Raw genomic sequence first — 23,930 nt, 5'->3', positions numbered from 1 at the left:
CCAAAAAGTGATCGTCTACCAAAAACTGATTTCCGGTATTTGTCAAAAACTGATTGCTCGTATTTAAACTGCTTTAAGTAACTTGTTGGGCTATAATATGTGAAACATATGTCAAATGCGTCCCTCATGGATGACATAAAGTTATCTTGAGCCACAAACAACATTCGTGCAAGAAGGTAGAAGCCGCAATCAGTTTTTGGCAGTGACTTTTATATAACCTTTATTTATGCAGTTAAAAAAAATCTCATTAACATTAAAAATGTAAGTTGGCCAAGAGGACTCCAGAAATAGCAGCAAATATTACAATAGTTCTGTAAAAATACTTTAAGTGGGGATACAGGACCAGATTGGTTATAAAGTAAGTACAATAAAATAGAGTTATAAAGATACTTGAAACACAGATAATTTTTTAATTCTATATTTTTAATTCTATAATTTTTTTTATATAAACAGTGTTCACCGAAGTCTATTTACCAACATACATAAAGATATTAAACGTAAAAATACACAGAAACGCTGGAAATCAGTTTTTGGCACGCAATCACTTTTGGCACAACAAATGGAAGAGGGTAGCGAAGAAAAAGTGGGAGACAGACAGTAGACAGGAGTTCCTAGTGGCTAGTTGGTAAAGGAAAATGCTTATGAGACTGGAGACTAAGCTGGAAAGGATGTGCAGCAGTTTGGATGGTTAAGAATAGAGATGGAAAGATACTTATCAGTGAAAGAGTGTATTGAGATGATAGAAGGAGTTTAAGAGCTTTGCGGAAAGTTAGTGAATCAGTTGGTTGGGTTCATGGTCGGGGTGGGTTTATATCAGGGATCTGCTCTGAGACCCTTCTTGTTTGTAATTGTGATGGACATTTTGATATATGAGGTAAGCCAGGAGTATCCGTGGACTATAATGTTTGCAGATAACATTGTGATCTGTAGTGAAAGTATGAAGCAGATAGAAGAGAGCCTGGCGAGAGAAGAGGAAAGTTAACAAAGCAAGATAGAATACATGCATATGAATGAGAGGAATAAAGCTGTAACAGTGAAGCTGCAAGGAGCACAAACAAGAAAGAAAGAAAGGGCAGTTTTGCTTGAAAACAGCTTTAAAACCTAAATTCACATTAGTGTGGCAAATCCACCGAAAATGCTTAAAACAACCCACCTGGAACATACCTTAGGGGAAAAAAATGCTATACACCAAAGAGAACAACTGCTGTTTAAAAAGAAAACAGCAGTCACACCAGATACTGATTTCTATATTTTTTAATAAGGAGTTTTATTTGCCATAAGCTGTTTGTGAAAATATTTTGACGGTACACCTACTTGAAATGGTTTTACACGGTTTCTTTTCCACAAAATTCACAATCTACGTTCCAGATGGCCATCTCAACCCTCCACAAAAGACCCACCTACGATTAATCCACACCCTGCTGGTTATGACAAATGGTTAACACTGACATGCATAAAGTAGGTGCAAAGAAACACTACATATGGCAGGCAGGGAATAGAAAAGAAAAATTAAGTAATTTAATAAAACAAAAAGGTTCAGAAAAAAAAAACAAAAAAAACAACACAAAATATTAGCAAGAAAAGATTCAAAGACAACAAATCTATCCAATATTATTTTTTTGAACCACGTGCTTACATTTAAATATCTGCACTTATTTATTATATACTTAGTTTGAGATATTTGCACGTATTATGCATCACACAGTGTTGTTTTTGTGTATGCTTATAAGTCATGTTGTCATACATAGAAACGCTGTTACTCTAAAAAATTAAAAGAGCATCTGGTATGGTTTGGTAAGCTGGTAAGTGTTTACAGAACAAATATTAAATGACCTGCTAGTGTAGTGCTCCCAAACAATCACTAGCATGCTGGTACTGTGTGTGTTTTAATGAAGCCTACAGGTTATTATTATTTGCCTTTCTTTTGTCAAAACAGAAGACCTACTGAATAAAACATTAAATTTCTTTAGGAAAGGTTATAAAACTGCAAAGTATTCCCAGGTTTGATTGGATTAGAATTAAGTTCATTAAGTGTGTTCCATCCTCAGCTCATTACATATTGGGTATGCAGATAATTAAATTATTGTTTGTTAGTAAGGGAAACATACTGATAGATAGTCAGATAGTGTAATTAAAAACAAACTCACACAACTTTTTACATTTAAAAAATTTATTACTCAAGAGAAAAAAATCTCTATGAAACAGATTATGAAGAAAAATATTTTATCTTTGCTTTGATAAAAAAAATCCTTTTCTACAGACATCTGTGCAGTGTGGTCTAGAATTTACAGCTGCTTTCAATTTCTATTAGGGATGCACCAATTCCCAGCTCATGCTAAAATTGATAACACAACAAATTGACCAACGGCTAGTGTAGAGAGTAATGTTTTTTTCTTATTTAATTCCCTCTTCTGTGCAATGAGACGAAAAATCTTCAGTATAAAAAACCCTGCTCCCCATCATCTTATTGTTGAATAAGTAGAAATTAAATCATAAAATGTATGAAACAGGCTGAAAACTGGATTCACATGAACCACAAAAAATGATGCATTCCGAATTTCAACACTTAAAATGTTTTCTCTGTAAAGTACAAACAAGATAAAAAGGGTACCCAGCAGGACGTCTTCGATCCAAGTCCTCTCCTCTGAGGGCCTGCTTCATTTCATATCCATGAAGCGAATGTCCATGATGAGCAGAGTATGCCTGGGCAGGGGTCTAGGTGCTGGGGAGAGCACCTTCATCACCTGTGTCTGAGTATCTACATGAGTCACCACAATAAAGCCACACACAGGACTCTCCACTATGCCCTTTCTAGCACCTTCATCTCCGTCTTCAGCACTGCTCACGCTTAGGACGTGGTATGTGAGGTCTCTTCCTGGAGTAACAGGCACCAGTTTTAGCTGTGTGTCATCCTGGGACATTCCCAGTGGCAGGCATGAGTCCGGGATGGATGGAGCGCCAATTTTATAGATGCGAACGTCTGAGAAACGCACTTCGTAAGAAAAGGGGTAGAAGGTGACTCCACGGAAGCCGTAGAAATACTCGCGGATCTTCTCATCCCGAGTATCCCGCCGACACTCCTTGGAGCGTTCCACGACTCCCCCGGACTTGGGTAGGAGCACAACCCGCACAAAGTGAGGGAGGTCTCTTTTGAGTTCATTGTAGAGCCTTTCATGGTCCAATACCAGAACCACATCCACCTGAAAGGTTGACGCACAGTGGACCAGAGCCTGGTATCCAGAGCCCTTCACCCAGCCACAGGTGTTGATGATGCAGCCTCCTACACTGGCTTTCCTGTTCACTTCACAGCGCTGGGAAAACACCTCAGCCAGGCACGATGTCAGCTGCATGTTGTGACAAAAAGATTTAAATGCTCAACAGGTAAAGACAACGTACGAAAAATTTAGAGTTTTGTCTCCAGACTATGTCAGGAAGGGTCTAGACTCATTCTTTTTTTTACCTTGTTGTAAAGTTTGATGTTGGTCCCTGGACTAGTAGAGCCAAAGTGGTAGACCAAAGGAGCCTGGACTGAGAAACCCTCCTCCACGTCCGCTGGACGCTCGATGCAGAGCGCTGACACTGTGCCGGGTACAGACACCTGAAGGAGCAGAATTTTCTTTTACTACTCAAACTGATAACAACTGCATTTTTTAAAATTAAAATTAAGGTCTTTAGATTATCCACAAAAAAACAGAAAACCCAAAGCAGATTAAAACAAACAAACAAACAACCCCCCCAAAAAACAACAAAAAACAAGATACATGATACCATCTGTGGAAGCACTAATCATGCTGCATCATATGAAGAAAGCCACTTTGTCTGTGTCCCACATAAAACAAATGTCCTGTTCAGCATTGTTCAGATCTTTACAGTCAACATAGAGTGCAATCAAATGACTAACACAGATACTTTATTAACAGACATACTGTAATTTACAAACTTTGACCAAACTGCTTCATATGCTATATTACCAACAAAGGCACGAACACCTATCCCCTTATTGTTCCAATAAGTATACTTATTAGGTGATCCATTCCTAAAAAAAATACTTGGTATATTGACAATTTTTTCTTGTAATTGTAAACAATTACATGTTTCAGATTAAACAAATTTTAATATTAGACAAAGGTAACCTGAGTAAATGAAAAAAAAAAATTGACAATTTCATTTATTAAGGGGAAAAAGCTATCTAAACTTACCAGTGTGAAAAAGTAATCTGCTCCCTTATTGAATCATCAACTATGATTAACCACATTTTCTGGAAACCTGGGGCCCGTTCTTCGTACCTCGCTAAGTAGGTTAGCCGGATTAGATTGTTGACGATTTCGCGTGATCCTGGATCAGTCGGTTCCCCGAAGCTCATCCGGGACTTGCTGTCATAGCAACAGAGCCGTAAGCGTAAACCTGCTCGGGAGCAGGTTTACTTTATGTAAACAGGATTAGATCGCGGCCACGCAGGTATGTCCGCTTCATTTATACGAAAGCAACAGCGATATTTTTCCACTGTTTCACCATAAATAAATATTATCAATGTAACTAAAGATAATGCAGCACTTGATCCTTTTATTGATGTCACACAGATACATACAGGTCATTTCCTAAAAAAGGGAAATGTACTATTAACATTCTATTACATGTATGTGATTATTACAGATGTAATTCATATTTCAGAGTAGTAATTGTAAATTACTTCGTGTAATCAAGATGAGAGACCACGGCTATAAAAGCGAAGGTGGATTTGGGAAGCCTGTCGCAGCCATGTCCTGTCCGTATACGCGACCAACCCATTGCGGAAGGTGCAAGATTGATAAGGAGAGTCCTCAGAATTCAGCGTATATTGCGGGACAGACAGGATCCTTTAGCTCAGCGCGACAGTGTGCTCATAGAGAGATATCGATTTTCCCGTGAGGGTATTATTTACTTAACCAACTTGTTGACGAGGGGGTGCAGGACCACCACCTGTCTTTTTTTCCTCTGCCCTTTTCTTGGTTGCTGTTATGAACAAACTAACAGAGTATTACAGGCCAGTATTACCTTGCCAAGAGACGCAAAGCAATCTAAGAGATAAATATTACCATTCTGTAGAATACTCCTGTATTCCACTTTTACTTGTTCCCATGTTCTTGTGGGTCCTGTTGTGGCTCTAATGTGAAAGGGGATATAATATAACATATTATAATATAATATAATGCCATATGATATTGGACAATATAGTGTCATATGATAGATCTACCCTACCGCCTACTGGTGTTGGCCAGAGGGGCCGATGGCGCGATATGGCAGCCTGGCTACAACCGTAGCTGCCTCCACCAGTGTGTGAATGTGGGAGTGAATGAATAGTGGTATCGTAAAGCGCTTTGGGTGCCTTGGAAAGCGCTATATAAACCCAATCCATTATTATTATTATTATTAAATTACCTACGAGTTTGATTTGTCAGCAACTTTCTGCCAGCCCTCTCTCCTTGCTTTTGCAGCCTTTGCAGTGTTCTCTTGCGTTTTAATTAAACTCTGAAACTCCTGAAATCCCTCACTCATGAGTTCTTGCTCTGCTGCCGGAAAATACCGAGCACGCCCCTTGGACATTTTCGCCGACCAATCAGCGGGTTGCCGATCAATGTTTCTACTATCGATGCGTAGCCCCTTTTACGACACCCAGTGATGTCACATTCCTGCGTCCAGCTGTAGTAATCGTCAACAGCAGGTGTGTTCGGGGAACCGGATTAGCGAGCTCACGGTTAGCGCGATGATTTGATCTTGGATGTGTCATTTGATCTTAGATGTAGTAAGCGACGTACGAAGAACGGGCCCCAGAGCTCAATTTTACTAGCCACACCCAGGTCTGATTACTACAAGACCTGTTGAATCAAGAAATATAGATCCTGTATGACAATGTGAAGTGGGCTAAAAGAAATACATTGTACTACAATCTAAAGAAACAGTTGAGAAACAAACTCTCTGACTTCTATGAGTCTGGAAAGGGTCAAATTCATTTTTAAGGCTTTGGGACTGCAAAGTAAACCACAGTGAGAGCCATTAGCCACAAATGGAGAACACTTGGTATATTGGTGAACCTTGCCAGGAGTGGCTGGCCAACCAAAATTACTTCAAGAGCGCATCGATGACTCATCCAGGAGGTCACAAAAGAACCCAGAACAATATCTAAAGAACTGCAGGCCTCATTTGTCTCTGTTAAGGTCAGTGTTTTTGACTTAACAATAAGAAAGTCTGGGCAAAAATGGCATCCATGGGAGAAATCAAATGAGAAAACCCCTGCTAAAATGAGAAAACCACTGCTAAAATGAGAAAACCACTGCTAAAATGAGAAAACCACTGCTAACCAAAAAGAACACAAAGGCTCATCTCACATTTGGCAAAAAACAACTTAATAATCCCCAAGACTTGTGGACTAATGAGAGAAAAGTGGAACTATTTTAATCAGCAAACATGGTGCTGGTAGTACGATAGTCTAGGGTGCTGTAATTTATGGAACCTCTATGCTCTCTATGAGAAAATCCTGAATGAGGGTGTCGATCAGTTCAAGCGGACTTAGCTTATGCAGTATAACAATGATCCAAAACATGCCACCAAGTCCACCTCTGAATGACTCGTAAGAAAACAAAATGAAGACTTTGGTGTGGTCTACTTAAAGCCTGGACTTAAATCAAATTGAGATGCTTGGAAACCCTCCAGTGTGGCTGAATTAAAACTACTGCAAAGAAAAGTGGTCCACAATTCCTCCAAAGTAATCTGAAAGTTATTCCCAGATATCGCAAATACCTGATTGTAGTTTTTTCCTGAAAATGATGGCATAACCAGTCACTAGATTTAGGGGGCAAATACTTTTTCACACAGGACCAGGTACGTTTGGATAGTTTTTCCCTTTAATAAATGAAAGGAGGAATTCAGTGCTCTCAATCCTGTGTAGAATTCTTTGTTCTTTACTGCAATGACTTGAATTAACACCAGTGACTAAACAACTGAAAGACTAATGTTCTTTTTCTTTGTACAGATATTAAAACAGATGTCAAGATTTTTTTTCCAGAACTTGTGCATCTGATAAAACAGAAAAAGCCACATGGGCAGACCAACAGGGGGATCATCACAGCTATAAAGCTAAATAAACAAAGTAGATGCTGTACATGCTTTAGCATCACTTTGCACAAAATCAAGACAGCTGAGTCTGCAGGCTGTGATATGCAATATTTTAAATACCAGCCGACTGTTTGATATTTATAATGGTAATTCCACTTGATCTTACCCCACTCTGTCCAACATCCAGTTCCACAAATGTTGGCCTCCTTCCAACCCTCACAGCATAGCTGAGAAGCAGCCGACACACCGTTGACTTCCCAACATCTGTCGGTCCCACCACCATCACCTGAGGGTCGATTTATAATTTAGCATTAATCCAAGAAGCACTCATGGGATCTGATAAGTTACTATATGAAGTAGTTCCCCATTCAAACATACCCTTGGCCCCCTCTCATTGTCACGCTCTGCTTGTTTTCTCATCTGTTCAAGGGCTGCATGTGTGTTTAGGTAGAGCAGCATGGGCGTATCCTTGGACACATAAGCAACCTGCGGTGATGAAAGCAAGATGATGGTATTTGTGGCTTTGTCTTTTTTCCCCCCAAAGTGAAACACACAATGATGCGACTAAATGTAACACAACAGACACATTTGAACTCTCCTAAATCTGCAAGTATTCTCATCCATGTGCTTACCTCTGGCTTCCCATAAAGATTCACACTACAGCCTTGCCAAGTGAAAACTGCAATCTTAGAGCCTGGTCCAAATGTATACTTTTTGTTTCGGTTTAGCTCGGAGCCAAACACCTCAGCCATTCCTGTGAGCAGCTCCAGCTCAACTTGTTCAGCTGCTTCCCCTGACTCCACCTCAAAGCGAAGTTCAGTCTCCTTTTCCAGGTCATACCTGGTGCTGGCCTTTCCAGCTGCTGGAGCATCTTCACTCGTCTTTTCCACCCCCTCTGTTGCCATGACTGTCAACGAGAAACTTTAGGTTGCAATAATTTGGCAGAAGTAGCATGCTGAAAAGAAAAAAGTTACATGCATACATAGCGTAGTAATACAACAAAACATTCCACATAGCTTCTCTAATAAAGCAATGCTTAAAGGAAAGTGTGTTAACATGGATCTTTATTAAGTATTTGCATTTTAAAGTCACAAGCTAACCACTGTAGTTTTACAACTTTTTAATAACACTAATTGTAACTCTAGCATTACCCCTCACATTATTTTTAATTTGGTGTTTTAACATTGTATGCATAAAAGATAAACTTAATCACACAGAGTAAAAGATGGAATTGTTTAAATACTGTGATGTGATCGGTGTTTTCCATCTGCAGGATTAGTCAATCTGAGATCATGAGTCATTTTTTGAACATTTTCTGCTCGACCATTTTCGACTTCCCTAAAAATGTTATGCTCCAAAGTTGGTCCATATATTTTCAACATATTTATTCTCTGAAAAATGTTTTCTATATACGATGCTAAAAGCAATCATAAAATACAACACAACTCCAGCCCTTCCAGCAGAAGGCCCACGATATTCTGAAATGGAAACACACTTCAGTGATTTTGTCCTAAAACCACGGCGGCGTAATTAATCTTGGCTACCTGTAAAGTGAAACGGATAAGTCAAATTATAAAAACACAACTGATTACGTACAATGATGGGTTCAAGTAAAGTTAAGAGGGAAACCCCTTAAATCAACAAACCAGCTAGCGGAGCCACGGCTAATTCGACCTTTCTAAGATTAGCAAAGGTCGAATCACTGCTTACAAACCCGCCTAGACGATTCTCGCAACGTCAAGCAAAAGTCTAAAACGTATTAATTTTTAATATATAAAAGTTACGCACCAATTTCAAGACTTATTGTAGAAGGAAATCGGTCCCGTGCTCATGAGGAACCGTTGAGTCGACTTGCCTGGTCGCGGGACAATGACGTCACATCCTGGCAATTATTCAAACAAAATGTTCGTCTGCCAAAAACGGAAGACTTTGAATCCTTTTTGTGTGTCTGCTATCCTTGTTTATATTTAAGGCAAAAACAAAACAAAGCAACATTTCGCAAACACTTGGCAGACGATCGCGTTTTCGGTGTCATTGTGTGACGTCCTCACAACGCGACTTGTTTATATTAGCTTGGCATATGACACGAAATTCATTGTAGCTTCTACCTTGTGACAGGAATGTTTCGGGGGGATCAAAATGGCTTGATATCATTCACACAAGAGACATTTGACAGATTATAGATTACTAGTGATGGGCAGATGAAGCCCCATGAAGCACTGAAGCTTTTCATCCAATTGGTTCACCCCAACGCGAAGCTTCATGAAGCTTCATTTGCTCTAGCAGGACACCTACTGGACGTAAAAATAATAGCTGGCATGAATTTGAAGAGTGTGGCATTTTGCACACAGCCTGTAAATGTCAACAACAAAAGGAGTGTGTAAAACATCTATATTGTAGTGATGGCAGTATACTGTGTATATTTATAGTGGCAGTATGGGAAATGATTATTTGGAAATGCTTGAAATGGAAATGATCATTTACTGTGAGGTGAGGTGTGGTTGGGGTGTGGACAGTAGTTGTGCTTTTGTAACGTTGAGGTATGGACAGCTACACACTGAGGCTTTGAGCCTCAGTCCTGCCTGTTCACATTTTATTCTGTAAAAACTAAATTTTCACTGCTTTTACGTCCTTTTTAGTGGGGAGAACATAGCTGGGATTTAATGATTTAACAAATCTTTTGAATCCTTTGTCCTCCACAATGCTAAATGGCTGTGAGTCCTCAATCACCATGCTGACCAGGTCTTCATCTATTTGAGATTGTTCTCCTGAGGAAAGACAATAAAGACAAAGCACAAATATAAATATCACACACGTAACTTATAACAGTTGTATAATATTGTTATATCATTTAGTAACATTACTGCATGCTATATTATCATTGCATTTGATGGCTCACCTGGTCTTGCTCCACAATCGGTGTTCCTCTTATTCTCATGCAAAGCTCTGTAGTGCCTAAGCATGGATGAGGTGTTGTTGTTATATCCCAGCTCCCTGGCACATAGCAAACACTTCACCTTGTACAAAAAGTCAAGACAGCTCAACATAAATTGTATTGCACCATCAGTATCATGACAATACATCTTCTGTAGAAATTTACATACCTTGTTGGGAGGAATAAAATCAAAATGTTCCCACACAGGGGAGGACATCCTCCTCTTCTTAGCTGGCTCCATTCTCTCCTGACTTTCTCTCCTCACTCTCATAAACCTCCAAACGGTCTCCAAACTCTCTCTAACAGCAACTCTCCATCAAACACCCACATTTTGAATGAAGTCTGAGGGTTTATATCGCTGTCATATCTCGCGGCAAAGTTCGAACCACTTCATGAACCAGTCACGTGGTACAGCCGGGCAGCGAGGCTTCGGACGTCATCATTTTCAGCTCCTCCCATAAATGAAGCAAGCCTCGATACGCGCTTCGCGGAAACGCCCCCTCCATTACTCGACACACGCTCCGAAGCCTCGATACAGAACGTCCCATCACTATAGATTACAGACAGATTAACAAATCTTCCTCTTTCGGCTGCTTCCTTTTGGGGTCGCCACAACGGATCGCGTCTTCAACTCACTCTATCCCCGTTGTCACGCAAACCCTCTGCGTGTCTTCCTTCACTACCTTCTCTGTGGTCTTCCTCTTTCCTCCTGTTTGGAAACTCCACATTGAACATACTTTATCCAATGTACCCATTGCACATGTTCTAACCATCTCCTTTCCTCTCTAACTTTGTCTCCAAACTGCTTAACCTCAGCTGTTCTTCTGATATACTCATTTCTTAAGGCCAACGAGTGATTTAAAACTTTTTAAATACCAGCAACCGTTTTTAGCAAATATTTGCGATCACGTTTGGAAGATGACTTTTTTGCACAAGACTAAGATCAGAGCCCTCAAGTTACTAATTAAGGCCATTGCTTAGGTGAATGTAATTGCACAACCTTCTAAAATATGATACAAGGTGCTTTGCCAGCTGTTTAAAACTATTAATCCTATCAATTAGTAACATGTACTTTATTTGCCAAGAGTTGCAATATGTTGTTAATAAAAATATAAATGCTAATAGGGGTTTTATAGTATTGAGTCAATCAAAAACATTGCTACACTTTCTGAATGCATGTGAGCATTAATGTGTTTCAACACACAAATTGTATCTCTAGTTTTCTTCTCCACACTTGGTTCCTGAATAAAAATAAGAAAATCTTTCCATAATAACAGCTGAGTGTTTGGATAGTTGTAACAAAATACACACAATTACCCCAAAAAAGATTTTATTTATCAAAAAACCCCAAAAACAAAACAGACATAAAACCACAACTGAACGTTTGTGAAACACAACAGTAAACAGCAGTAATGTGTCAGAGAAATGCTTTGGCTCGACTAAGCTCCACTAGGTGTCACCATGCACCCAGAAGATGGCAGCAGTTAGAGCATGGCTCATCAGAGGAGGGACTGAGAACGTCTCCTTGGTCACTTCTCATCATTTTTGCTTCCACTGGCTGCATCTGAATGTTGGGCTGCAAATAACATGGGAAAAGTTTTGTTAAAAAGACACTTATACACAACTGTTGTTTACTGAACAGCTGCATTGCAATTCATAAGGCATTTTGACTTGATTCTATTTACAAAGCTACATGAGTTACCAGTTTACTGTGAATAAGAAGTAAAGCTGGATTTTCTTATTTTCTGTTTTTTTATGCATTCATTATTCAGTCAAACCGCTTTGCCAAACCTTCACTTGGTGTCTAAGCCTTCAGAGCCTCTTGCAGAGTAGAAACTACCACATCAGGCTGTGGAAACTTCAGCTTACGAGGTGGGCCTTTCTTTATTCCAGTCCACAGAGATGTTTCTTTAGGAATCAGGAAGAAAATGTCATTTGTATCATTTCTTTTTTTTACAATGAAAGATCCACATTGCTGAGTAAATCCTGTTTACCTTTGCCTCCGTCCAGCAGAGTGATCTCGAAGCTGTTCCTGCGAGGTTTCCCAGGGTTGAGGACCACAGTCAGTTCAGGGTGGGCAGCCAGGAGGGCGGATTTCACCTCCTCAGCATTACGCCCGTACACTCGTCAGCTTTTACTGCCAGAAGTGACACATCAAGATTACATCTTTTTGCAGATTTTAAGAGTTGAGTTACACAGTGAACTGTGATGTTATCTATTTTGGTTCTGGTTCAATAATAATATAAACAGATTTCATGAGAACTATTGTTTTTTTTCCACCTAATCAATGCATTCACTTCTGATACTTAAACACTTTGATTTTTATTTTTAATTAAGTATTTTAAAATGGGGGCTATATTTACTCACTTTAAATAAACACAATTAGCATTTCCTTCACCACTGATTATAACGTGATTACATTTTTTTTTCTTTACCAGTGTTCAATGACCACCCTGAGGCCTTCCTGGCTGCTTTCATCCTCTCCTCTGCCCTTCTTTTCCTCCACTGAGGGTTTCTCCTCCTCTGCTTGAACTTCTGCTTTGCGCTTCTTCCCACCACGACCTACAAACACACATGCGCAGTTTTGTGTTTGGCTGTTTCTTGAATTTGTGCCTCCATATCTCATTTATCCTCTGTCCTTTTGTCCATGACCCAGAATTCAATCAGGCCGCACAATACTGAATGGAAAATTTCTAAAAACATCAATAAGACAGAGGAGACAGTGGCCTGCACAAGAAGCTACAATTGAGGACTCAAGGGTGTATCTTTAGTGGCTGCTTGTCAAAAAGTGAAATTCAAATTCACAATCAAAAGGCCAGTGATGCACAATGTGCAAGTGAAGTATGTAGGCAAAAGAAGTCAGTTTCCCAAAAGAAAAAATACATGCAGTTCATCGATTTACTTGATCCTTTGCAAGTAGCTGGCACATGTTGCTTCCCTTGCCATGGTTAAATAAAACCATAGGCCCCTTCCTGGTGAATGCTGGTCCTATGCCCACCCACCTACTTATTTAGCCTGAGGTGTCTTTGGCCTTAGTAGAGTCTTACAAAAGCCCAAAAATAAAGCAATCATCCATCCACCATCTTCTTCTGTTTATTCAGTTCAGGATTGCAGTTGGGCTGTAAGACTCCCAGCTTAAATAGGGCGACATGGGGTTTACACTGTGATCGCCAGTTTGTCACAGAACTAGAGTACAAAATAATTTCGGATGCAGCTGTGCTACATGTCATATTTAATGTATAACCTTATAAAATGAAGTAAAGAAGTCTGTTTTATAAATGCCTAATGCTCCAACTCCTCCTGTCATGCCCTTGGTGGGAGGAGAGTGAGTAGAGGAGGACTCGGGCACGTGCAAGCTCAGAAGTTTCATAACCCAACAGAATAGTAATAATAATGACCCATTTAATGAGTCGTTGCATAATAAACATGGTCAGAAAGGTCAGCGCGCCGACTCCTGCTACATTTAACGAGTTTAGAAAGTGAATAATGTAAATATCTTCGCAGTTACTACTTTGCTCCGGTGCATGTAGCCATTCAGCTAAATGACCTACAAAGACAGGCTGAAACAGTCATGGAGATGATAACCGCTGGATCAAAATGGTACAACCGTCTTCCTCCTCAGACAAACTCCGTTACAGCTTTTGTTGTAGAAAAAAAAATACGGTATTGTTTACATTCCTATAACACACACCCACCTGCTTTGGACGCCATTGCTGTTACAAAACTTTGGCGCGCGCATGTCGACTGTACCAATATATTTGGGAAGGGGGTTTCAGATTGGCTGGGCGAAACCATTAGTAGGAAGTTTTCTGAGCATGAATGAAAATGAGATCTATCGTTATTATTTCTAATGTGTTAATATAATTACTGTAATTTAACTAAAACTGCATTTAAAGTAAAAATGCAAACCGTTTGTTAAACACATACAGCATTAGCATAAGTGTTCTTTTATTATCTTTGTATGTACCTATACATGAACAGGAATACATGGTGTTTGTATGGTGGCAACACACTTAAGCATATAAAGTTAAAGCAGTGAACGTGTGTTACCTGATTTAAAGGGTTATGTGTGTTCCTGCCTGAGTAAATTAAACATATTTTTTGTGTTTATCTTGGTCCTGCTGATTTACATTTAGGAAAAGGTCAAAAGTGCAACACAGTAATGGTTACCATTGTTGCTTTGCAGAAAGAATGTCCAGTGTTTGAATTGAGCAGTCTCCAGCCTCCCAAAGTCCAAAAACATTCATTGGGTTAAGTTAATTAGACTAACTGGCGATTCTAAATTGGCTGTAGGCATAAATGTGAATATGAATGGTTGATTGTATCTCCATTTTAGCCCTGCAATAGATTGGCGATCTGTGAAGGGTGTACCCTGCCTCTACCAAGGACAACTGGGATGGGCTTCAGACCCCCTGTGACCATAATAAAGAAAGTGGATGGACAGAAAAAAAAACATGATTTATTGTTGTATCAAGTCATCCAGTTGAACACAGCAAAATTAACTTGCACAAAACAATTAAGTGTTTGGCTAGAGTAAGTAAAAAATCTAAAAAGTAACAAAGAAAATCTCTAATTTACCAAAACACATATAAAAACATCATTAGCATCATTATGCTCCACCAGATGACCTCATGTGTCCAGAAGATGACAACAGTTGGCACTTGACTCATCAGAGGAGGGACTGAGAACATCTCCTTGGTCACTCCTCATCATTTTGTGCTTCCACTGGTCACATCTCCTGAACGCTGGGCTAAAACATAAACATTGGACAGGAATAGTCAGTTCTTTCCGATAAACACAGGCAAAGCATCATCAACAGCTCAGCGTAGCCTGAGATTTTCCACAAATAATATGGATGGATGTTTGCCTCAAAATAAAATAATTATAAAAGAAGAAATATCTACAACCTGTTTCAACTGACAGCCAGATTAAATTATGGGGAACGTACATCTCTTACTTAATCTGTAGCTGATGTTTTCTGTGCAACAGCTTTGACAAACTTTGGCATCCGCTCAACTTTCAGAGCCACCTGTAGAGCAGCAACTACTACATCAGGCTGAGGAAACTTCAGCCTAGCAGGCGGACCCTTCTTTATTCCAGTCCACAGGTATGTTTCTTTTGCAATCAGAGAAAAGAGGAACAATGTCATTTAGAAGACTGCAAGTAGGAAATATTTTTGATGTGAACATGGCAATCCAAAGCAAGTCCTGTGATAATACAGAGTGAGTGAAAAACCAAATCACATGCTTAACAATTTCTGTACAGTCGATATAGCTACTATATGGTAAATGGCCTGTATTTATATAGCGCTTTACTAGTCCCTAAGGACCCCAAAGCGCTTTACACATCCAGTCATCCACACATTCACACACTGGTGATGGCAAGCTACGTTGTAGCCACAGCCACCCTGGGGCGCACTGACAGAGGCGAGGCTGCCGGACACTGGCGCCACCGGGCCCTCTGACCACCACCAGTAGGCAACGGGTGAAGTGTCTTGCCCAAGGACACAACGACCATTACTGTCCAAGCCGGGGCTCGAACTGGCAACCTTCCGATTACAAGGCGAACTCCCAACTATTGAGCCACAATCGCCACTATAAACATTAATATTTTCCCTGTGCAACACTAAAAGGGGTGGATTAATCTTGGATTTTCCTTTTCATCTTCCTAACCTTTGTCTCCATCCATAAGAGTGATTTCGAAGCTCTTCTTGCGGGGTTTCTCAGGGTTGAGGATCACAGGCAGTGCAGGACAGGCAGCCAGGAGGGCAGATTTCACCTTCTCAGCATTATGCCTATACACTCGTCAGCTTTTACTGCAGGAAACAACAGGTAAACTATAAGGTAGCCATCTGTGCAGGCGGATAAGATGCTTTTATTAGAAAAGTACATTTAAGGAAGTACTAAGCCCAAGGACAACTTTGAATGCAAAAGAGAGAATACTTTCTTTCTTTATAGTAAAGAATTATACTTGATTTTACTTTATTTATGAATTAGTCGTAAAATAATTGCATAACATAGAATACTGTTGTAGAATCTAAACAGACAATTTACTGTTTAAGTACCACTTTGTAGATGAAATACTCAGTTGCATTTGTCATTGTTAAAAGTAATCTTTTTCAATCAAGCACCCACACACCTCACGACCCTGACAAGGATAAGCAGAAGAGAATGGATGGATGTTTTTTATATTGTAAAATGGATTTATATTAATGTCTTACGATTATATGACCTAGTCAACAGCATCTGATTTTTTTAAACTGAAATTTCAGAAGGAAAAACTAAAAATGAATAAAACCATATAATAAGTAGTGAGTGGACAACAGCAGTGGTTGATCTGGGTATTTACTACACCGCTTATAATCATGTGATTAGTGTATTCACCAGTGTTCAATGACCACTCTTTTGCCTTCCTCCTCTGCTCGCTCCTTCTTCTTCCCTGCTGGTGTTTGCTGCTCCTCTGCCTCCGCTTTGCGCTTCCTCCCTCGACGACCTGAACAGCGCACGTGCTGTTACGTGATGGTTTCATAACACAAAGGGGCTTGCATTGTGTTGCAGAATGTAATGCTGGATAAGGCAGGGGAGTGAACTTAACCTGCTACATTATTAAATGCTCAGACATTTCATGTGAATACGTAAAAAAAAAGCGCATAATGTAAACATTTGACCAACTTTCTCCTGCTGATTTTAACTCCGCAGATAAATTCCAATCCAAACCGGACAGCTGCTGTAGCTATAGACTGTATAACACAGCGTGCAGTGTGTGTGTAAGATCTGGAAACAAACTTATCTCAGTGGTGCAGTGTAGCATTTAGGATTCACACACCTACCTCCTTTCGGCGCCATCGCTGTTACAAAAGCTTTTAGCTAGAGGTGGGTGGATCGACCCAAATTTTGATCGTATTGATACCAGTGCTGGTACTGGCATCGGCTCGATACTAGTGCAACAGGGTCGATACTTTGTTTTACCCTCTAAGTTCAGTGTGTAGCCCACTAAATTGTGTTAAATATTATTATTATTATCCAAACCTCAAACGTGCACTAAAATGTCTGAGCCCTTTTGTGTTGCCTGTCATTGTGTTATTTTGTTTATCTCTACTCACTCTGTAATAGCTTCTCATATTGTAAATCAGCAGGTCCTCACTTTGCCACCATAACAGAAAATATCTGTCATGGTCTGCGGTGGGTGGCTGGAATTTCCATAAGGCTCCTGAACTGACCTGGGATCCGCCCCTGGGCAGGGCCAACTCCAGCTCCCGCACACCTGGAGCCTATTGCAGGCAATCAAGCCAGAGGGATTTAAACCACACGTTGATGTTCATTCACTGCCAGTTCGTCATCAACACATGTTGGTAACAGGCCGTATACGTTAAGTTCTTGCTGGGATTCATCCTGTTAACACGACTCTCTTGTGCTACAGTTGCTGTATCCACCTTGGCTCACACTCCACCTCTGGACTCAGGATACCTAGTAATCATTCTGGAAATCTCTCTGTGCCTCACCTGCCTGCCCTCCTGCCATCACACTCCATCTGAAGCCCCGGATCTCAGGCCAGCTTTTCCACGCCACTCAGCCTCCCCTGGATCTTCATCACCCCCCTCTCAACACTCCAGGTCCCTAACTGCAAGTAAGAATTGCTGCTCTTACAACTGGCCACTGCAGAGCTGCCTTCACTACCTACCTAACTCCTATATCCTCTTCCTTCAGTGTGACTGTTCCCCACTCAGCTCCGTTCCGCATCTCAGGCCTCATTCCCTCGCCATAGCCACGTTCCCCAGGCCACGCCGCACCAAGACTCCACGTCTCGCTGTTTTTTTGGCTTTGCCACGTTTTTCTCTTGCACTTAAACCTAATAAATTGTTGCATCATCTGCTGCCTCCACTCTGGGTTTCTGCACCTGAGTCCTGGGCCCTGTTTCAGGAAGCCGGTTTGGAAAACTCAGAGTGAAAAACGACACTCACGGTTGAGTAACCCCGAACTGTCCAACTCGGAATATTCCGTTTCAGAAAGGCTGATAACAATTAGTTCAGTCAACGCGGAGTTGCTTTAACCCCAAGTGAAGCGCGCGGACGAGGATACATAAAGCCCTGATAAGCGGAGCACAGATTAAGCGAGTCACCATGGAGACGGAGGGAAAGAAGGCGCGGTCAATGTATCTTACAGCGCTTGAGGCCGAAATTCTGATGGCAGCATATGCCGATAACATGCAAATTTTGCGGAAAAAAGTAACACAGCTGCAAAAGCATGCATGGCAAAACATAGCCGACAGTCAATGCGTGAGTGTTAATTTAAACATTGATCGAGGGATTTCCACCCATTTAACACGTTATTTTATCATATGTTATTTTATTTGTTATTTTATACATTTTATTTTGTGACGTGATGTGAGCGCAGGTGCAACCCAACAGGCCCCAAACGTGCTTGGCAGCAAGTAAAAATGAAATATAAAAATATAGTCCAAACAGGTAAGGTGTAATTGTATTATGAGCCACAGTGCTTGGTCTGTTTGTCCGATGTAAATCAATTGCAGTTAGAGGCTACATTAATTTTCTTTCTGTAAGCACTTATTGAAATTATCTGAGCACATTACAAGTACATATTTGCTTACTCTGTATGCTCAAATGTGACCCCGTTATAGCCAACAGAAAAAAAGCGGAGGCCCGAAAAACAGGTGGGGGTCCTCCACCACCACCACTCACAGAGGCTGAGCAGTTGGCCCTCAGCCAAAACAGTGGGCGCCCTGTGGCTGAAGGCATCTCTGCGGGGACATCCTCTGAGTCAATAACCCCGCAAGACACAAGTGCCTACATAAGGGGTAAATTCAAAATAATACATGATGTGCATACATCCTTTCTTCACAGTCACCTTTGCAGTGCGACTCATTCATTTGATAAACTCTTCACCATAATGAATTATTTTGTAGTGAAGTTATTTTCCGACTGATTTTGCCTTCCCTCAGTCTTGGTTGTCTTTGAGAGCATAATGACAATGAAGTGTAAGGTGATTGGTATGTTTGTTAATTGCCATTTGGTCCCTTGTAAGTTATAAGTGACCTGTATAAACCTCATATTCTATCAGTTGATGGTGGTGGTGTACTGCATCTGGTGCAGCCTCCTGTTGAGCCAGACCAACATGCAGTTGTGAGTAATACTCCACAGATTATATGAGTTTACAGTAGAACAGCAATGTTGTCTATTTCTTTACTACAGGAAAATAATGAAGAAACATTGACAGCTGTTACAGAGGAGGAAGCAACAGAGACACTTTATGAGGTTTACATCTTTTAATACTTTGTGTACAGGAAACACAGGTGACCAATAAAGCCAGTTGAACAAAAAATCTGTTTATTCTTCTTTCAACATGTTGAGGTGATGGGTCAAAAGAAATGATTGTGACATATGGTGTCTCTGACTGCTCTTCCATCTTGTATGTCCGTGGGAGGGTCAGGATGTTCATGGTTTGGATCACTGCTGATGTTTGGTTCAGAAGGACAGTGTTCTCCTCTAATTGTGGCAATGTTGTGAAGAATCACACATGCCACAATAATGTCACATGCCCTTTCTGGGGTGACCCTGAGTCTTTGCAGGCACTGGAACCGGGCCTTAAGCATTCCGATAGTCATTTCAATTCTGGCTCTTGTCCTGCAATTAGCCAGATTATATCACTGCTGTGGGCCCGGTTCAGGGTCAGGGTAAGGGGTAAGCAAATAGGGTAAACATGGATACCCCCTATCACCAAGCAAGTAGCCAGTGAACTCTCCTAAGACAGAAGGGTACACTTCAGTTCAAATGTCCCTGAAGCAATTGGTCTTTATATATTTTACAGTATTCTCAACTCACCATGTCCAAATTTTGTGCTCAGTGTACATTCACGGAATATTTGTGAGTCATGGACAGAGCCTGGCCACTTGGCTTCCACATTTGTGATAATGTTGGCAGCATCACATATGATCTTCACAGTGCAGAGAACACAAATTAGCATCCATTACTATAATGAAATAATTTGTTAGTTTGACATGCTACAGGGAACTATGTACCTGTACATTAATGCTGTGGAAAGACTTCCTGTTCACATAGTCTCCTTCATTTACTGAAGGAGCAATGATTGGAATGTGAGTGCCATCTGTACAGCCAATCACGCCTGGGAACCCTGAAAATAAATGTAAAATTTAAGTAGTAGTCCAAGTATCACCACATCATAAATTAAGTTTCGTTCATCCTGATACCTGCAATTTTGTGGCATCCCTCTTTGATAAATCTTGTGGGTCTATGACCGGGGAACACCACAGACGAGTACAGGAGACGTTTCAGTGCAACTGTAACATTCCTGACTGCCCGACAGACGGTAGCCTTGGAAACGTGCTCAGCGTCACCAATATTATACAGAAAGCTCCCGTTTGCAAAAAACCGAAGTGCAATACAAATAATATGTACAGAACTGAGAGGATGTCCACGATGTGTCACATGCGTAATATATGGCCTGAGGATGTTATTCACATAACTTATAGATTGTGCTGAGAAACGGTAACGTTCGCACAGACAATCATCAGGAAATGATAAAATGTCCAAACGCGCTCTGATCACTCTCTCCCGGCGGAGAGCTCTGCGGAGAATTTGGGCTTCACGATCTACTGGCTCTTCAAGGAAGTGGCACGCCATGTCCGACACTTCCTACTGTCAGGTTTCCGACAAAGGGGCGGAGACAGTCAGGGTTAGTTGTAGTAAACCTGCTAGGGGGCAGGTTAGCTTCACGGAGTGTGTCGTCATAGTGACTCACTGAGGCTTCATCTGAACTCGCTTTGTGAAACCGAAAACCCAGAGTTTTCGTTAACTCAGGGTATACTTACTCAGTTTTTCCACTAAACCGGCTTCCTGAAACAGGGCCCTGTTCGGTACCGGCCACGTGACAATATCTGAACTTCCTACTGCTTACTTTTTTTTTTTTTATACACAAATGCTTAAAGGTTCCTCTGTAGCATTTATACTTGGGAAGGAGTGCAAGTGTTAGGCTAGGTTTAAAGGTAAGAACTGTTCAGTGATACTTTATAAACTGCAAATTTAAAGCTTGCGTGTGATGTCATCACTTCAATCACAGACTGGATATTTCTGCAAAACAAACAAAGATATACTAACTTTGTGTTATTCAAGTGTCACGTATAAAATCCTGGGTAGTTTGTATGGGATAAAGAGGTCAGCTTGTCGTACTGTGGTGGATTTATTGTAAAGAACTGCAATGAACTGCTGCACAGTATCTGTGGTGCCCATGGTCAGTGTTGGTTTACATCAGCTGTAATAGACTAATTAACAATTAAGATGATGATGATCATTCACTCTATAAATAGTATAATGTCAGTGTAGAAAATGGAAGTCAGCTGAGATAGCTGTGAAACATCTTCTGCAATCTGGTTGAATTCAGTTGTGATGTTTTTTGGACTTTGTTCAAATAGTACATCTTCTACAGTTGGCTGGTCATTAGAGCATTGTTTATGTACAATGATCCATACAATGTGCAATGAGCGGCTCAGCAGGCCTAGTTGCTCAGTGGATAAGACAAAGAGGCTTAAGACATGTAACAGATTTGCTGTTTTTTTTTAAATTAAATAAAAGCTTTTAAATTGTTTCATGCAATGAACAAATTTAAATAACTAATCTATGGCTACAGATCTCTGGCTCAGCCTACTGAGCTGTCTGAGCCGTAGATAAAGTGTTGGGACCCAAGTTGATTAACTTTTTGGACTTGTATTTGCGTCATCCCGTTCTGCTAAAACCTGCAAAGTTTTTTATTAAATCCGCTTTTCTGGCTCTTCCAGAGAAAGCGCTTCCTGTTATCCTCTGTAAACAGGGAGACAGATGAATGCGGGTCCCAGGGGCTCGTGTCCCATATTCTCTAATAGTTTTGTACGATTCCCAAATGTGGACTCGTGCGGGATGGCTGAGAGACGGCATCCAAAACAAACAAGAAGAAAAGTGAGAGAAAAACCCTGCAGAGCACCAGACGGATGTGTTTGCCTACTCCAAAGTCAGGAGCAAATATGGTGTTACCGGAATAGCAGTGTCTCTCACAGTGGCTCTGGAAGTCATATTTTTGGGCACATATAAAGCAATTGTCAAAAGGACGTCACAAGTTGCGTCTGTGCCAAAAAAATGGGCTATACAGGCTCCCAGTGGGAGGCAGAGTGATTGACTCACGACAACTGCTCATCTAATCACTGTGCTTTTGTTCTCCTACTTACAACAAACTCAAAGCTCACACTTCTTGGGTTTTACTCTTGTTGTCTTTGTCATACGATGACATCTTTCACTCTTTCTGAATCAGAAAGGCAGAGGGAAAAAAAGAAGCAGGCATCAAATCTCGAGTGCTTCTTTGGCTCCCAGCAGGCTCTCTATGCAGCCTGTCGCAGTATATTTTTAGCTGTCTGCGTAAATGTTCAGAAGAGTGGACAGATCTTCAGACAGATGTGCCCTGTCGTCACCCCGCTCTCCTCTTTTTGCTTCTAAGTGACGCAAGGCCGGACGCACAGGGCAGCAAGCCTCATCGCATAAATTCTCATGCATGTTCATGGATATTTCTGTGCATGCACACACAAGCAGAGGAGCAGTGCCAGAAGGTTGACGTTTCATTCATGAATCCAATTCTTATTTATGGCTGCATCTTATTGTTCTGACTTCTAACCTCTTCAGCTGTCAAAGCTCTATTATGGCACTTAACTAATCTGTGTCTGTCTCTTTATACTGCAAAACGCAGACAGTACAACTTTGATGAACCTAAGATATTCAACAAATCGATACAGTCAGTCAGAAACGAAAATGACTTATCAGTTCTATCTTTGCACACAGGGCTTTACTGTGACAAAAATTCTCTGTAGTTTCTTTGTTTCAAGTTTAATGAAAACTAAGAGCAGGGGTGCCAAACATAAGGCCTGGTCCCAAAATGTGCCTGCGGTGACTGTTATTAAATTTATTTATGAAACCGCCTTTTTTTTATGTGGATATACTACATATGTAGCATGCATTACATTGTTTAGTAAAAAATTATTTTGATGTTTAGCAACATACATAAAAATACATAAAGTGAAAACAAGTTTGTTTTCCAAAAATAAATAATACTTAATAATAGTTGGGCAGCCTACTGATTAGCTACCGTAACACTCGAGTGCGTTTAACTATACTGGTAATGTGTAATTATGACCTCAGCTAAGAAACTCAGACAAGAGTAGCATGAGAGATGTTTACTTTGATTACACAAACATTATGTAGGAGTTGATAATGGATAATAGATATTTATTTGTAAATAACTGGGCACGAATAACCTGAGCTTGTTCTATAATAATATAGTGTAGTATATTTCTAACTAACTAGGTAATACTCCCTTTAAAGATATAACACGTTTTGGGGTCAACCTGAAACAACGACAAATGCGAAATGTAAAACTGAGATCAGAGGTCAAATATAAAATGACACTTGGACGTTTGGAGTACCCATATACCAGTATGCAATACCTGAATGTTTCCAATACAGTCAAAGGCAGCAGAATTTCAAGTAAAGTTTTAAATATAAAAGACATTTTATGAATGTTTGACTTTATTTAAAATCATAATAACATGATATTTAGAATATATGTTGTCAATAAAGAGGCAGTAAGAAATATTTTGATAAACTGCTATATACAGAAGCCTTAGTTTCTAAAATATAAGGCTTTCTGTCAATTTCTGACCATTAACTCATTAAGTTGTCTTTAAAAACTTTGGTGGATGTAAACCAAATTTTAATAGAATGTTTTCCATGACCCTATTCCACACCCCAACAAATTTTATGAGAATTCGTTCAAAACCTTTGGAGCTGTCGTGTTTTAAGGACAGAACTATTACGTCCTTGGCTGAGGTAATCGTGCTCAAGTTCTGAAGG

General features: G+C 40.4%; 2 protein-coding genes, 3 long non-coding RNA genes and 1 pseudogene across 8 annotated transcripts; 1 reads left to right on the top strand and 5 right to left on the bottom strand.

The window, feature by feature from the left end:
- Positions 1-1,239: 1,239 nt before the first annotated feature.
- Positions 1,240-9,118, bottom strand: clp1 (cleavage factor polyribonucleotide kinase subunit 1). Of its 2 annotated transcripts, none has more exons than XM_085430296.1 (6): positions 8,881-9,118; positions 7,725-8,047; positions 7,471-7,578; positions 7,259-7,378; positions 3,461-3,598; positions 1,240-3,344 (listed from the first exon to the last, which is right to left on the bottom strand). In XM_085430296.1, exons 2-6 carry the CDS (start codon positions 7,995-7,997, stop codon positions 2,658-2,660), a joined length of 1,326 nt encoding a protein of 441 aa, XP_085286422.1. In that variant the 5' UTR covers positions 7,998-8,047; positions 8,881-9,118; the 3' UTR covers positions 1,240-2,657. The 2 variants fall into 2 exon arrangements, with proteins under 2 accessions (XP_085286422.1, XP_085286411.1); XM_085430285.1 differs by having other exon boundaries at positions 7,725-7,999.
- A 166-nt stretch (positions 9,119-9,284) lies between these two features.
- LOC146717739 (uncharacterized) lies at positions 9,285-10,350 on the bottom strand. The gene is made up of 3 exons (XR_014914861.1): positions 10,197-10,350; positions 9,992-10,109; positions 9,285-9,860 (listed from the first exon to the last, which is right to left on the bottom strand). It is a non-coding gene; the product is annotated as an uncharacterized LOC146717739 (long non-coding RNA).
- A 990-nt stretch (positions 10,351-11,340) lies between these two features.
- Positions 11,341-13,780, bottom strand: LOC146717738 (selenoprotein H-like). 2 transcript variants are annotated; one of them, XM_085466463.1, is made up of 5 exons: positions 13,723-13,780; positions 12,463-12,589; positions 12,022-12,164; positions 11,819-11,935; positions 11,341-11,603 (listed from the first exon to the last, which is right to left on the bottom strand). In XM_085466463.1, exons 1-4 carry the CDS (start codon positions 13,736-13,738, stop codon positions 11,832-11,834), a joined length of 390 nt encoding a protein of 129 aa, XP_085322589.1. In that variant the 5' UTR covers positions 13,739-13,780; the 3' UTR covers positions 11,341-11,603; positions 11,819-11,831. The 2 variants fall into 2 exon arrangements, with proteins under 2 accessions (XP_085322589.1, XP_085322581.1); XM_085466455.1 differs by lacking the exon at positions 13,723-13,780 and adding an exon at positions 13,579-13,651.
- Positions 13,781-14,466: 686 nt separating this feature from the next.
- On the bottom strand, positions 14,467-16,872 carry LOC146717737 (selenoprotein H-like; annotated as a pseudogene). Its single transcript, XR_014922101.1, has 5 exons — positions 16,857-16,872; positions 16,411-16,519; positions 15,700-15,842; positions 14,976-15,142; positions 14,467-14,777 (listed from the first exon to the last, which is right to left on the bottom strand). The product of XR_014922101.1 is annotated as a selenoprotein H-like (transcript).
- A 316-nt stretch (positions 16,873-17,188) lies between these two features.
- On the top strand, positions 17,189-17,896 carry LOC146717736 (uncharacterized). Its single transcript, XR_014921980.1, has 3 exons — positions 17,189-17,374; positions 17,447-17,653; positions 17,734-17,896. It is a non-coding gene; the product is annotated as an uncharacterized LOC146717736 (long non-coding RNA).
- Positions 17,897-19,353: 1,457 nt separating this feature from the next.
- On the bottom strand, positions 19,354-20,881 carry LOC146717735 (uncharacterized). Its single transcript, XR_014921977.1, has 2 exons — positions 19,866-20,881; positions 19,354-19,785 (listed from the first exon to the last, which is right to left on the bottom strand). It is a non-coding gene; the product is annotated as an uncharacterized LOC146717735 (long non-coding RNA).
- Positions 20,882-23,930: the final 3,049 nt, after the last annotated feature.

This window comes from Copadichromis virginalis, linkage group LG2 (genome assembly GCF_057382275.1).
Source record: "Copadichromis virginalis isolate Kocher_CV1m ecotype Utaka linkage group LG2, C_Virginalis_male_GT1.1, whole genome shotgun sequence".
In the NCBI taxonomy this organism is placed as follows: domain Eukaryota; kingdom Metazoa; phylum Chordata; class Actinopteri; order Cichliformes; family Cichlidae; genus Copadichromis; species Copadichromis virginalis.
The sequence above is the reverse complement of the archived record's forward strand: the minus strand, read 5'-3'. Positions and strand labels throughout refer to the sequence as shown.

Excerpts from the sequence above, each read along its gene's own strand:
- clp1 (XM_085430296.1), bottom strand. The coding sequence starts at position 7,997 with ATGGCAACAGAGGGGGTGGAAAAGACGAGTGAAGATGCTCCAGCAGCT. Across the intron at positions 7,379-7,470 it reads ACAATGAGAGGGGGCCAAGG|GTGATGGTGGTGGGACCGAC; the intron begins GTATGTTTGAAT and ends ATCGACCCTCAG. Across the intron at positions 3,345-3,460 it reads ACATCAAACTTTACAACAAG|CTGACATCGTGCCTGGCTGA; the intron begins GTAAAAAAAAGA and ends CACAACATGCAG.